General features: G+C 42.6%; 1 protein-coding gene across 3 annotated transcripts in view; it reads right to left on the reverse strand.

The window, feature by feature from the left end:
- The window catches only part of KCNQ4 (potassium voltage-gated channel subfamily Q member 4), a 193683-nt gene that overhangs the window by 22257 nt on the left and 155903 nt on the right, over positions 1-15523 (reverse strand). For all 3 annotated transcript variants that reach the window (XM_044286671.1, XM_044286669.1, XM_044286670.1), the window contains exon 10: positions 10853-11070. In XM_044286671.1, coding sequence (XP_044142606.1) covers positions 10853-11070 — 218 coding nt within the window. The remainder of the gene's footprint in view (positions 1-10852; positions 11071-15523) is intronic.

A 15523-nucleotide genomic window follows, 5' to 3' on the forward strand; every position in this document is an offset into this window, starting at 1 on the left:
TGAGCCCCTACTTGAGACAATCGCCCAAAAAAAAACTATGGCTCAGAATATGGAGACACTAAAACATCATTTTTTTTGTTTTAAAAAAGCTGTTATTGTGTAAAACTTACATAAATAAAAAAGTATACATATTAGGTATCACCGCGTCCGTATCGACCAGCTCTATAAAAATATCACATGAACTAACCCCTCAGATGAACACCGTAAAAAAATAAAAACTGTGCTAAATAAACCATTTTTGGTCACCTTACATCACAAAAAGTGTAATAGTAAGCGATCAAAAAGTCATTTGCACCCCAAAATAGTGGCAATCAAACTGTCATCTCATCCAGCATAAATCATACCCTACCCAAGATAATCGCCCAAAAACTTAAAAAACTATGGCTCTTAGACTATGGAAGCACTAAAATATGATTTTTTTTTTTCAAAAATGATATTATTGTGTAAAACTTTCAAAAATAAAAAGAAGTATACATATTAGGTATCTAAGTAAAATAGTGATGGAGGGGTTACAAAAAAAATAATTAACTCACCGAGTCCACTTGATCGTGTAGTTGCGGATCTCTGTCTTCTTCTGTAATGTTGAGCTGCCGGCTAAGGACCTGTGGTGACGTCACATCACATGATCCAATCACATGGTCTCTCACGATGGTGATGAACCATGTGATTGGACCATGTGATGAGCACAGTGATGTCATCAAAGGTCCTATTCCTGTGCACAGCAAAGAAGAAGACAGAAGAGATGCCGGCTGCGCGATCAAGTGGATTAAGGTGAGTTAAATTATTATAAAAAAAATTTTAACCCCTCCAGCCCTATTGTACTATGCATTCTGTATTCAGAATGCTATTATTTTCCCTTATAACCATGCTATAAGGGAAAATAATACCAGCTACAGAACAACTAACCCAAACTTCTGTGAAGAAGTTTGGGTACCAAACATGCCGATTTTTCTCACGCGCGTGCAAAATGCATTACACTTGCATGTTTTGCACTTGCGCCGAAAAATCGTGCATGTTCCCGCAACGCACCCGCACCTTTTCCCGCAACGCCCGTGTGAAACCAGCCTTGGTGTTTGTTCACACCATACAATGTCCATAGAACAAAATTATCACCTGGTTAGCAGTTTTCCACCCGCAGTCCACAGCAGGCTTTAGGGGCCTGTTTCCCGGCATGCGGATCTCAGCCCTTTAGCACGGCACAAATTCACAGGTCCCAAAACACAGAGACTCCCCAGCTTCTCTGTCAGATGGAGGATAAACCACACCCAGCTGAGACTGCTGGCTGGGTTTTATATAGGCCAAAAAGACCTGGCCTGGAGTGTGGGGAGAAGCCACCCACCCAGCACTTTGGCTACTTCCAGTAAGAGCCGGCACGGATCGGCTTTTTCATCCATACAAAAAACAGTGTCAGCACTAGCTGCCGCTGACACTTATAACTACCGACTCTTACCTCACCCAGGCCAGGAATCTCAGTGAGACATACCTTCCATCAATGACGGCCCCTTGCGCCTTCCCACAATATATATACCACATAGAGATGAAAAAGAAAGGGCCTGGTTACTGGTGTTCACGTTACACAGTTTCACCCTATTTGTATAATTTAAGCCCAAACATTGCTATGTTTTTTGTATGTGCAATGAACATGCAATAACCTGTAACTTGAGTTTTAGTCACACAGTGGTCACTGTACTGCACCCCAAATGTTTCCCCACAGGAAAAACAGCATGATGGAGTTGCAAGGATCACACATATATCAGACCTTGTGAAATTTTTGAAATAATTGCACATCTAATTATTCCTCTACAGGAAAACACTGAAGTTACTGATACAACCAAGCCTAAAGAATCAGGAATAAGTCATACAGTATAAAATGACATTTATGTTCAAAGCAATGATAAAGCAATGGAAATGAATACGTTTAAGAGTGGCTATATCACTGTGTGCATTTATATGGCGGATTATGAGATATGACATGAGAATACTACAATAATAAAATTCACTGTTGCTCTGTTATTGTCCATGCAGTACAAATCTATCAATTGTATGCTGATTGTTCATAAATGTTCTTCTGTTTGTCTGATGGAACCAGTCTTACAATTGACTAAATTAACATTCTCAGTTGGATTGTAATAATTATTCTGCATTGTCTGACATATGTTTAGGCATTTGATAGATGGAACTACTTTGTGGGGATGATGTTTAGATCTGTCTCCAGCTCTGGTTCAAGGATCTGGTTTTTCTCTTTGTACATGGAATGCTATGAGTTACCATTTATATCTAGTTTAAAGCTGCTGCATCATTTTGGTCCTCACACGATGCTTCTAACAGCAGTAAAGAAGTATATATTTTTTTATATTTTACAACAAACTTCTAGCACCAGCAATCATCCAGTTAAAAGCTTCTTTTTATTGCCCTCTTCTTAAAACATTCACATGTATAGTCACATGTCTGATAAGCAGTGCAGTAAATCCAGTGTACGAGTTTCGGCTAAGCGCCTTATTTATAATCTGACAGGGTCCCTAGCTATAACCCTAGTACCACTGAGGTATATCTGGTGCATGTGTTTGCATACATTAATTAACTCCTTAATGTATGCAGTTTCCCTAAGGCCTCTTTCACACGAGCGAGTTTTCCGCCTGGGTGCAATGCGTGACGTGAACGCATAGCACCCGCACTAAATCCTGACCAATTCATTTCAATGGGTCTATGTACATGAGTGTTTTTTTTTCACGCATCAGTTCTGCGTTGCATGAAAAACGCAGCATGTTCTATATTCTGCGCTTTTCACGCAGCCCTGGCCCCATAGAAGTGAAAGGGGCTTCAGTGATAAACGCACTGCATCCGCAAGCAAGTGCGGATGCAATAGGTTTTTCACTGATGGTTGCTAAGAGATGTTGTTCGTAAACCTTCCGTTTTTTATCATGCGCGTGAAAAACGCATTAAAACGCATTGCACCCGCGCTGAAAAAACTGAACGTAATCGCAGACAAAACTGACTGAACTTGCTTGCAAAATGGTGCGAGTTTCCCTGAACACACCCTGAACGCATCCGTCTGGTTCGTGTGAAAGAGGCCTAAGGCTGGCCATAAACATTAGACTTACGTCAAATCAAACAATTTCAGTGGAACCCACTGACCATCTAATGGGCATTAAATGTTTAACACATGTTGGGGTAAAGAAACAATCAGACAAAAATACATTTCAACATGGAACAAGGGAAATGCTAGATGTTTCTGATGGAAGCTTATTCCCATTTCCCCATTACAAATATTTGCAGGCTTAGCCTAAACAATAATACAGAGCCTAAACAAAATGGAGAGTTTGTTAGGGCCACTGAACCCAGAATCACAACAAAGAAAAAAGAACAACCAACAAAACGTAACAATCTCTATAGGCCAAGTTCACATTTTCAGTTATTGGCAGGCTGTTCTAGAAAAGAACAGTCTGCTGGCATCCACCAGATGCATCCAGATTCAAAAGATCACTGCCGGATCCCTATTAACTATAACTGCAGCGTTTTTTGTCCAGCTGACAGCCAGCATTTATGCTGGATCATCTCTAACAGACATAAGAATGCAGCTTTACTTGTCTTTTGTGTGTTTTTTCAGATATCACAACTGCAGGCCGTGAAATAGAAAAAACTGTGCATTGTTCTCTCAGGCTGCAGCCATGATCTGTCCCCCTCCCTCTCCCTCCTCTGATGCTAGTGTATGTGACCCATGAAGTTTAGGAGGAGGCTGGGCTAATTTTTGTCTACACAGTGAGTATGGCCATTTTGAATCTCCTAGTTAGTAATGGTATAAAATACATTTGGTGACCGTGCCTGCCACAGTGAAATAGTACCAGCTGTAGTATACATAGGGGCACATTTATGAAGACCGGTGTTTTAGACTCTGATCTTAATAAGCCCTATACCCGGCGGTGGAAACGCCAAAGTTACTGTATGAAGAGGCGCGGCCTTTACATAACTTCGGTGGCTCCACTGCCACTTCTAAATGTAAGAGGGCTCCCTTGCTGTCTTACATTTAGATCATTTTCTACACCTAAAACAGGCGTAGAAAATGGTAAGTTAGACTGGCCAGCCGGACTGTCCCCTTCCCGATCCACGTCACACCCACTTTTTTAGACCTGCCGTGAGCAGGGAGAAATCGCAAATCTGCGGCAGAAATACTCCTAAGTTAGGCGTATTTCTGTTTTATAAATGACCCCCCATAGTACCAGCCTTAGAACTTGCAGCTGAATAGCTAATCTGTCTAGTCCTCCCTTTACTGCATAATTGTGCACATTTGCCTTTCAGCAACTTTAGAAAGTAAGGTAACATGTGGAGATATGATGGAGAATAAACTACATTTATAGTATATACACAGGGTTGTCCTGATATTATATTTATAGATATAGTATATACAGAATACGGTATAGTACTAAGCATGGCCTCCATTACATATCTGCAGATTGCTGGATTCCAAATTTGCCTAGTTATGCAGTGATAAATCCCTTTTTATGCAGCACGCCAGACCTGCAGGGTATTGCGATTGTGAGGTCACGGTTTATGGGCAAGCGAGGGTTACTCACAGTTCTGTAGGAAAACCCTGGGCAGACGTACAACAGTGAAGGAGAGGCTGGCACAGGGGTCCTCTGGGGCACTCTCTGTATTTAGGGACCAGGCCTGATGGTGGATGAGGTGCCCTGGATGTTGCAGGTGTTTAATGTGCCTAGGGCAAGGTCCCTTTAAGATTCGTGACGCCAGTGCCTGTAACGGTGGCACACCGATTTATAGTTGTAGTAAGTGAGGAACACGATGATTAACTAAACTTTGCTTTACTGGAACAACAGTTCAACTTTGTACAGTTCTGTTTCAGTTCCACATTGAAGCAATAACGATTAGCAGGCTCTTTATAAATGGCAGACAAATGTTCTTTGCAAGATACTCAGAGGGTAACAATCAACACTTCCCAGACCAGGCTGCACTATTCCTCAGTTATTCTGGCTGGCTGTATTCCAAGGCCCGTATGCCCAAATGCTGGCTTTTATCCTTGGTAGCAATCTTCCTCAGGTATATATCACTTGCCTTAGCTCAATGTCCCTTCTGCCCTTCAGCTTACTCGATTAGCTGGTACACTGGCTCTGCTCTGCTTGTGGGAACTGCAGGTTTCTCCCAGGAGCCAAACTCTTCTCATAGGGTGACTCTTCTGAGCTAACATAGACTCAGGAACTTCAGGCTGGTTATACTGTACTACTAGCCACCTGGACTGCACGGCACTTCCCTGTCTGGGCCTAACTATATATACTAAGGGCCCTCTAGCTCCCTCTAGTGTCTAGGAGGCTGAGCTACACCCTAATAGGCCTGCTACCCAGATAACACAGGGAAATGAACATAAAAACATTACATTAATACAATAGGCATATTAACCCTTGTGTAGTGCCCACATTTACCTAGTGGGACACTACACATATAGCTATACCAAGTTGCCGTTCAGGGTCCTCGAAAAGCTGGGGTGACAAGACTATAGAGCTGTATTGGTGTCAACAGATTATATTGCCCTGGTGCCAAATGATAGATTCACGTATTACCGTATTTTCCGCTTCAAGACACATCCCCCCCCCCCCCCAAAAAAAAGTGGGGGGAAATGTCCCTGTGTCTAATGGGGGGAAATGTCCCTGTGTCTTATGTGGTGAATACTAATGAGCGCTACCATAATGGATGCGCTCATTAGTACCGGAGGACCAGGAAGCGGTGAAGGTTCTGTACTCACTGCTTCCTGGTCCTCGGCTGTGCAGTGGCTGCGCACAGCGTGAGGGCGCTCTGTGACCTCACGCCGTGGGCGTCAGATCACAGCACAGCCGACAGCAGGATGTCCGGAGCAGGAAAGTTAAGTGTTTTTTTTATTTTAAGTTCTTTGGGGCTGCTAAGAGGCATGGGGGCTCATATGGGGGCTGCTAAGAGGCATGGGGGCTCATATGGGGGCTGCTAAGAGGCATGGGGGCTCATATGGGGGCTGCTAAGAGGCATGGGGGCTCATATGGGGCTGCTAAGAGGCATGGGAGCTAATGAGAGGCATGAGGGCTCATATGGGGCTGATGAGAGGCACAAGGGCTCATATGGGGGCTAATGAGAGGCATTGGGGCTGATGAGAGGCAATGGGGGCTGATAAGAGGTATATGAGGGCTGATATGAGGCAACGGGGGCTGATGAGAGGCATATGGGGGCTGATAAAAGGCATAGGGGGTCTTGGGGGCCATTCACATTGGGCTCTGATCTGAGGTCTTATTGGGGTCTTATAAACATTGGGGGTCTGATAGGGGCTGTAAGCTGAGGTCTGATTAACAAAATATTTTTTTATTATTGTTGTCTTCTAAAATCTAGGTGCGTCTTATGGGCCGGTGCGTCTTATGTACCTAAATAGACCCCCCTCCTCACTCCTAATTAGTGCAATAGCTAGGCAGAATTGCCTTTCAGAGTCCTGGGTCTGCTGGGTTAATGTAAGGATAACTGGACAGTGGGTACAGGCCCACATGACTTATATCCAGCTTTCCCACACTGATGTATATCAGATTTACCGAGACAGACAGTGAGAAATCCTTCCTGCCTATACAGGCAAACTTGATATTCAGACACCTACGAAAAGTGGGTAGCACTTTCTGCAGTGTCTCTGCACTGGTACTGTCTAGTATGCCTGCACATACACACAAGCAGGTTTTGTAAGAAACTGCTAAGTTTCCAGTCCTTTTATAGTTTTCTGGTTGTCTATTAAAGTGTATTGAGACCTGCCCCTTTCCTGAACTTCCTGTATGACTGTGAGGTCATGTTAGTGCACATAAACAATATAATGATATAATGATAATAGCCTGCCTCCAGACTAAGATGGCGAGGCAGGGAGGAATGGGGGACTTGACTGACTGCAGGAATACTCTTAAAATTGCATTCTGTAGCAGTTTTAAGATATTCAAGCAAAAGGGGTAAAGACTAACTTCCCTTAGCAGGTGAAGCTTTTTTTCCTTGTTTTTGTCTCATCATTGACATTGAGGGCATATCACTAGGATATGCTACCATTGTCTTATAGGTGCAGGTCCCACCACTGGGACCCGCACCTATATCGAGAACGGAAACCTGCAAGGTGGTGGCTGGAGGACTCCAGTCCGTCCACCACCAAGCCGGCTCCCCATAGAAGTGAAAGGGAGCGCGGAGCGCACAGCGCATGGCTGGCCACCGCTCCCATTCACTTCTGTGGGCTTAACGGAAATAGCCGAGACAGTGCTCGGCTTTTTTAGCCAACCCCATAGAAAATGAATAGAGGGCAGCTGTGCATGCGCAGTGCGCCCTCCTTCATTTTCAGGGCTTCGTTCTCGATATAGGTGCGGGTCCCAATGGGGGCACTGTCTGTCATGAGACAGCCCCTTTAAGTGTCCCCTGCGCTTGGCAGCTGAAGACATCCGTGTTGGTCTCATGTTCATATGTGCCCGCACTACCAAAAAAAATATGACGTTTTAATATATGCAAATGAGCCTCTAGGTGGCATTACTGTTAACATTGGATTCTCATCTCTCTATGCAACTACAGCACCCTCTGCACTTTAATTGACAGGGCCAGGCATGGCGATCTTTACACTGCCTGGCCCTGTCAATAAGGGTGGATAAAAATCTATGATTTAAAAAAAAAAAAATCAAACAAATCTGATTTTTTTAATTTAAATCGGATTTTTTTTATTTAAATCGGATTTTTTTTATATAAAATGCTTTTTGAGGAAAATATATTACCATCCAAAGGTTATTCCATCATGAAATATCAAATAATCAAAAAGATTTGTTTTTTAATTATGTAGAATAAGGCTGTACATGGACTCCCATATTGTTGAATAGATTAGGCAGTGGCTGAGGGACAGACAACAGAGGGCTGTAGTCAATGGAGTATATTCAGACCAAGGTCTTGTTACCAGTGGGGTACCTCAGGGATCTGTTCTGGGACCCATATTGTTTAATATCTTTATCAGTGAAATTGCAGAAGGCCTCCATGGTAAGGTGTGTCTTTTTGCTGATGACACAAAGATTTGTAACAGGGTTGATGTTCCTGGAGGAATACACCAAATGGAAAAGGATTTAGGAAAACTAGAGAAATGGTCAAAAATCTGGCAACTAAAATGTAATGTTGATAAGTGCAAGATAATGCACCTGGGGCGTAAAAACCCAAGAGCAGAATATACAATCAGTGATACAGTCCTAACTTCAGTATCTGAGGAAAGGGATTTAGGGGTCATTATTTCAGAAGACTTAAAGGTAGGCAGACAATGTCATAGAGCAGCAGGAAATGCTAGCAGAATGCTTGGGTGTATAGGGAGAGGAATTACCAGTAGAAAGAGGGAGGTGCTCATGCCGCTCTACAGAGCACTAGTGAGACCTCATTTGGAGTATTGTGCTCAGTACTGGAGACCATATCTCCAGAAGGATATTGATACTTTGGAGAGAGTTCAGAGAAGAGCTACTAAACTGGTACATGGATTGCAGGATAAAACTTACCAGGAAAGATTAAAGGACCTTAACATGTATAGCTTGGAAGAAAGACGAGACAGAGGGGATATGATAGAAACTTTTAAATACATAAAGCGAATCAACAAGGTAAAGGAGGAGAGAATATTTAAAAGAAGAAAAACTGCTACAAGAGGACATAGTTTTAAATTAGAGGGGCAAAGGTTTAAAAGTAATATCAGGAAGTATTACTTTACTGAGAGAGTAGTGGATGCATGGAATAGCCTTCCTGCAGAAGTTGTAGCTGCAAATACAGTGGAGGAGTTTAAAGGAAACCTGTTACCGGGATTTTGGGTATAGAGCTGAACACATGGGTTGCTAGATGGCCGCTAGCACTGCTAAATACTAAATGTCCCCATAGCTCTGTGTGCTTTTATTGTGTAAAAAAAATAACATTTGATACATATGCAAATTAACCTGAGATGAGTCCTGTATGTGAGATGAGTCAGGGACAGGACTCATCTCAGGTTAATTTGCATATGTATCAAATCGTTTTTTTTTTTTTACACAATAAAAGCACACAGAGCTATGGGGACTGGGTATTGCAGATGTGCTAGCTGCCATCTAGCCACCCATGTCCTCAGCTCTATACACAAAATCCCGGTGACAGGTTCCCTTTAAGCATGCATGGGATAGACATAAGGCCATCCTTCATATATAATAGGGCCAGGGGCTATCCATAGTATTTAGTATATTGGGCAGACTAGATGGGCCAAATGGTTCTTATCTGCCGACACATTCTATGTTTCTATATGTGTAATTTTTTGGTAAATAAATTCCATTAATCCATTCACAATGTCATGCTCTTCCAGAGGTTTTTGTAAGATTATTGGGCAGTTTCTCTGCCTACAAGATATTATCACAGATGCTTGGTTTACTTTTGCAGTTCTCAAAACTGAATTTGACTCAGCAGAGATCACATGCCTCTTCTTCACAGCAAAAATTTTATAACATGAACAGAGTGGAGAAAAAGACCTTAATCCTAACTTCTACAAACCTATGAATGCAGAATCAACCTAATCAAACTATTATGAAAAGTTGTTATTCTAAAAATCTTCATCTACTTGCATATTATAAGTTATACCAGCAAGAATTAGTCTTTATATAGAAAACTATGATTTAAATGAAGCCTTACTGACTAGTGATTTAAATCGTGATTTAAATCGTGATTTAAATCAAATCCACCCTGCTGTCAATCAAAGTGGAGAGGGCGTGTCAGTTGCAGAGAGAGCAGAACCTTTTCTCAGCGATGTGGGCACATATGAACATCGGGCCAACATAGATGCCAGTTTTATAGGTACAAATCTGCTGACAGATGTATTTAAAAAAAAAGGTGTTGGCTGAATGAGTACTATATAGACAGCTTACAATGGTGCTTCCATTTGTGACTTAAGTGACTTTAATAACATCAATAAGAATCTTGGCGCTGATTAATCGAATTAATAGGATTTATCAATGGGGGCATATGATTAGAAGTGCTGTCACAGGTAGACTGCATCAGAAACACTACTGACAATAAGGTATTGTATTATTCAGTGCCATTGTGCGGAGAATGATGTAAAACTTTATTAAAGGGAGTCCTAGCGATATGCCCCATGGTCTGAGATGGTGAAACCCCTTTAAGCTATTTTACAGCCACTCCCTTCTGCTCTGTGACAGACCACTACAGCTGTCACTCATAGCAGAGGGAAGGGGCTGTGAAGCAGCTCAATGCAGAGAGTGTATCACATTGAAGCAACGCAGTACCAGGCATAGTATTTACACCACTGATACTAAAAGTTCCACAAAAAGTATATGTGTCTTGCTCTCCCCAGCCATACCTAGTACTGTCAGCAGTTCTGCTTGGTCAACCCTGCTGACAGACTCTATTTAAGAGGACAAAAAACATAAAGGGGAAAATTTATAATTCCCCCATGCAAGCTTTCTGGTGTAAAAAGTTACAAAGACGGTGTTTGCGACTCTTTTAACGCCATTTGCGCAAATAATGTTGCACAATTGGCATTTTTCCACCTCCCTCACCACTTTCCTGAGAAGGGAAAAAAGTAAGGCAAGGAAGGGGACAGTGGCCCCCGCATATTTATTTTCTTTTACGCTTGTTCTGGCATAAGAGAAGACTGAAATCTACTATAGTGTCTATATCAGTTTAGGTGCATGGACTGCAGTAGCACAGCACACGGGGATATCACAGACCAGAGTAAAACAATGGTCTATGATAAATTTCCCCCAAAGTCTGTATTGTGCAATAGAGTTTGACTGTAAAGCAATTGATTGCAGAGTAAATTTAGAAAAGCTGCAAACTAGTTTTAGGGACTCTTTAATGTATCTGTACTCACCATCTGCTTGGGGTTTTGGTTTAAGTCGTAATGATGCCCGAAATCTTGTACGATCATTAAAGCTCCAACTTTTCTGCACTTTGGTAGGACTAGGAGTTTCTGCGGTCAGGTCTGGCCCAGGGGAAGTCCGTTCTGGAGGAGCCAAGTACTGTCTGCTCCGTGTGGTCTGCCTTGGCGCACCCGCTCCTCGTATGCGATCTTTCAATCCTGCTTTATTACTGGGAAGGACAGGAGCAGATAACACAGTCTATGAGAATTGATGAAGTGGGAGCCGGCAAAGAAAATGTAGGAATGAAAAGCTAGAAAGTTTTGAAAGGGGTAAAGAGAAGCAAGTGAATTGGGTGAAAGGGAGACACGTAGTGACGGCATAAAGGGATATTCTCTATTCTGTCTGTGAGGAAGTTACTTCTTTAACAAGGGGATAATTTATAAGGTTATTGCCACATAATGAATATCCTGCCTCTAGCAGATAAATCTCCAACTAGAAGAAACTGCTGACGACTATCAGGACTCCATGCATTTGTTAACTACATGAAATAAAACCATTCAACATGGGGACAAAAAGTTCCAATACAGTTTCTGGAGTCATACAATAAATATATCTACTTACTTGACAGAATGGACTAATGCTAATATAAAATATGTGTAGTAAAGAGACAATCCCACTGTCATGGAAACATTTCTTCTCACCATGTTGAGTATTCATGCTAAGAGCTGTCTAAGAAGCCATTAGCCTCCCCACATTCCATGTCATCCAAAACCCCAAGACAGTCTGCAGATTCAATGATAAAGCACCTGGAATACGGCACCCATTTCTCCTGGAGTAATCCTTGTGGAGTGCGTTACAACACACATGCTGCTATGTCAGGCGATCCTATACACCTCATTCCTCTACTGCGGGCCTTCACACCTCATTCCTCTACAGCGATCCTTGGAAATCATCTGCATGCAAACACATCTTAGCGACACTCTTAAAGTCCTTGTCTGCCATGTTCTCATGGCAGTGAAAAGGAATAAGAAATTTAAAACCTTTGAGGACCAGCGGAATGTATTGGTATGATAAAGTCGCAATTTTCCTATCCATTCATGGATGGCTTGTGCTGGCCCTCAGAGGGTTAAATTAGGCAAATTACATTATTTAGGGAGACACAATCAGCTAGGACATAATAATGGCTCCTGTGTATTAGTATAACTGGATTGACAGCTCCTGATAAATAAGGCTACTTTTACATTAGCGTTTTTTGCGCATCCGTCATGTATCTGCAAAAATGCTTCCGTTACCATAATACAACCGCATGCATCTGTCATGAACGGATCCGGTTGTATAAAGTCTTCTATAGCCATGACGGATCCATCATGAACACCACTGAAAGTCAATGGGGGACGGATCCGTTTTCTATTGTGTCAGAGAAAACTGATCCGTTCTGGCACACAATGTAAGTCAATGGGGACAGATCCATTTTCTCCGCTTCGTCAGGTGGACAGCAAAACACTGCAGGCAGCGTTTTGTTGTCCGCCTCCAGAGCTGAATGGAGACTGAACGGAGGCAAACTGATGCATTCTGAGCGGATCCTTTTCCATTCAGAATGATTTAGGGCAAAACTGTTCCGTTTTGTACCGCTTGTGAGAGCCCATGACGGATCTCAGAAACAGAAAGCCAAAACGCTAGTGTGAAAGTAGCCTAAGGGACACTCAATGCACTTTTACATAGCCAGCTCTGCACAGGAACGAAGAACATGGATGCATTCAGGTAGAATATGATGGCTACAAATGATCTCTCTGCACATTTTAGACACTGGAAGAAGATATCTCCTGCAGGTGTGAGGGATGAGACTCCATCTTTGTGTCTACAGCAGCCATATTACATTGCATGACCTTTTTTGAAGTTGAGAGATCAGTGACTTTTGTGTGTGTCTGCAGACAAGGGAAGGTGTAATTTAGCCCCCACCTTGCTATTCTCGAGAAATGGAAACTGCTTGGTGTGCTATATCTACTTCCTCTATTCTAATAAATGTTTGTCTCGTTTTTGTATAGAAAGTCTGCGGTTAACTGACATTTATACCTTCTGCTTCTTAAGCATTTGTATATGTCCAGATGTTTCATGACTTTCATGTAAAGTGTGTGGGTGTATAACCGGAACTGGTTATACACTGGGTATTTGCTTTCCATAAGTAATAAACATAGACTTGTTTAGCTACAACCTTGATGTTTGTGTCATTCAATTCTAATGAGTACTCGTTACCTATTTGCCATACTAATTTGGAACTCAGTATAAATCAGAGTAGGGGTCATTGCCCTGACAATTCTTTGGCGCCCAACGTGGGGCTTGACCAGTGGACTCTTGACCCTGCAGTTCTGGCCACAATGGGAGGAGAACTGGACTCACAGATAAAATATGCAGAGCTGTAAGGTAAGAACTTAATTCTTACACAATATATCTGTGTTTCCCGTATCTTCAACCGGGTCTAAGGCAGTGGGTCTATTGAAGTCTTACTGACGGTCAAGCCTATTATGGTAAGAACCTATTTATGCTGAGATATGGAATTTGATTGGTCTTGGGAAATATTTGAATTGGTCATTGGTGTTGTTATATATGTCTTGGTTGTTGTTTGGATTTTGTATCGTATCACAGAAAATGCCCGTAGAGGAAATAGTGAACCCTTGAGTCCTCTGAGAAAGTGTTAAGAAAATATAGAGTTTTCCTATCTGTAATATAGTTGATACACTAACAGGAGATTAGTGAGGAAATCGGCTATAAGGAAGCAGATAGATGGTTGTTGAAATTTAGTTTCAACTAGATATTTCAGACGTCCGGTAGAAAAATTCTTAACACATAGACATGGGCAATACACAGAGTATACCTAAGGGGTACAAATTAGCCAAACACATAGTCGAAGATGTAGAAGGAAAACAAGACAAGAAAAAGACAGAGAAGGTGTTACAGAAGGCGGGTATGAAACATGGTAATTTAGATTCTGAAGTTTGGGAAAGGTTCAAAAGAACACATAGTGGTTGGATGAAGGATCAGGAATGTGAGGAGGTTGTGGAATGTTGGTGTCGGGCACCAGAGAAAGTGAAGAATGAGCAATGGCCAAGCGTAGCATTTGGAGGAAATATGTATTATGATACCAATGTGAAAAAGGATGACGTGGACAGACTGAAATACAAAAAGTGTCCAGTACCCTGTTCCCCACCGCCCTCTTATCCGATGATCACGGGTGGCCCAGGATATTGGACATGTGGTGTTTGTGGAAATCAGGACTCTGACTGGACTGAGACATGTAGAGTTTGTGGGTCACCGAAGCCCAGACCACGGACAGGCCTGTACCCAGTGACTATCAGAACAAATTTTATTCCACGACCACCAGCACCACCACCAGTTGACGGGGCCGCAGACAAAGTAGACGGGACAGACAATCAGACTCCCCAAGCCCCACCAGTTAGAGGTCAGTATGAACAACAATACATACTATACTGTCATATTTACCTTGGAGTCCTAAGGATCAGATGGGATTTTTATGTAGAATTCCTGACCCACTGACAAGACCTATGCCTGCCCACTGTATGTTACAACAGATACAAGCCAAATATAGGGCAACATGGGCTGACTTAAACGACTTAGTGGCCTAAAAATGGGAGAATCACCATATAACCCTCTAAAAGAACAGTTACTGGCTGAAAGGGTAAAAACTGACCAGTCCTCATGGTCTAACTGGAAAAAGGCCGACGCATCGGGCATAAAATATTGCAGGATTTTTGGCAGATGGGCCAGGACAAAGGAAGATGACAGCGCCCGTAGTTGAAAAGACGTAGTACAGGAGACTAAAGAAGACGTAGTGGCATTTGAGTCTAGACTACGGACAGTGTGGACAGACATGGGTTGGGATACCACTGGACCTATGGGACAGAAGATACTGACATCTGCTTTCATGGAGGTACTGAAACCTGCCCTTCAGACAAAACTAAAGACATGTAAGCCTGAATGTAAGGTGACAGCACTACCTCAGTTAGTTTCTGCTGCTAAGGGTTTAGAACTAGACATGTCCACTACCAAATCCTCAAAAATCAATTTGGTACAAGGACAACAGAGAGCATGGTCTGGTCAACAGGGACAGACCAGACAGGAGGGGTGACTTCAGATGTTACAATTGTGGCAAACCTGGTCACATACGCAGAAATTGACGGTTACCCCCTCAAGAACAACAAGTGAACTAACAGAACCAGGGTTCAGTGCACACCCCTGGTCCGGTGACCTCACAATAGGAAGTTGGCAACCCCGTGTCCTTATCTGCCATGACCACGATGACCGAAGGTTGTCGGATCGAAATACCAGTTCAGGTGGGCAATCAGCAGGTTCCCTTTTTAGTTGACACGGGAGCAACCAAAACCATAATTAATCCAGATTGTGGACAATGTGTACCTGCCTCAGGGTTCACGGGGGAAGTTGTTTTTGTTCCTGAAACTATACAGATGAAGTTGAAAAGATAGTACAGTGGTGACTCAGTTGTTAGGAAAAGAAAGTATCCCATTCAATTTGCCGGGTACTGATGTCCTCCAGGCACTGGGGCTCATATTCACTTTAATGAGGATGGTACCACACATGTACGTAGATATTGACACCCCTGATGATGTTTTAACCTGGGTTCTAACTTTACACCTGGAGTCGGACCA

The sequence above is a fragment of the Bufo gargarizans genome, chromosome 3 (assembly GCF_014858855.1).
Source record: "Bufo gargarizans isolate SCDJY-AF-19 chromosome 3, ASM1485885v1, whole genome shotgun sequence".
NCBI lineage: Eukaryota > Metazoa > Chordata > Amphibia > Anura > Bufonidae > Bufo > Bufo gargarizans.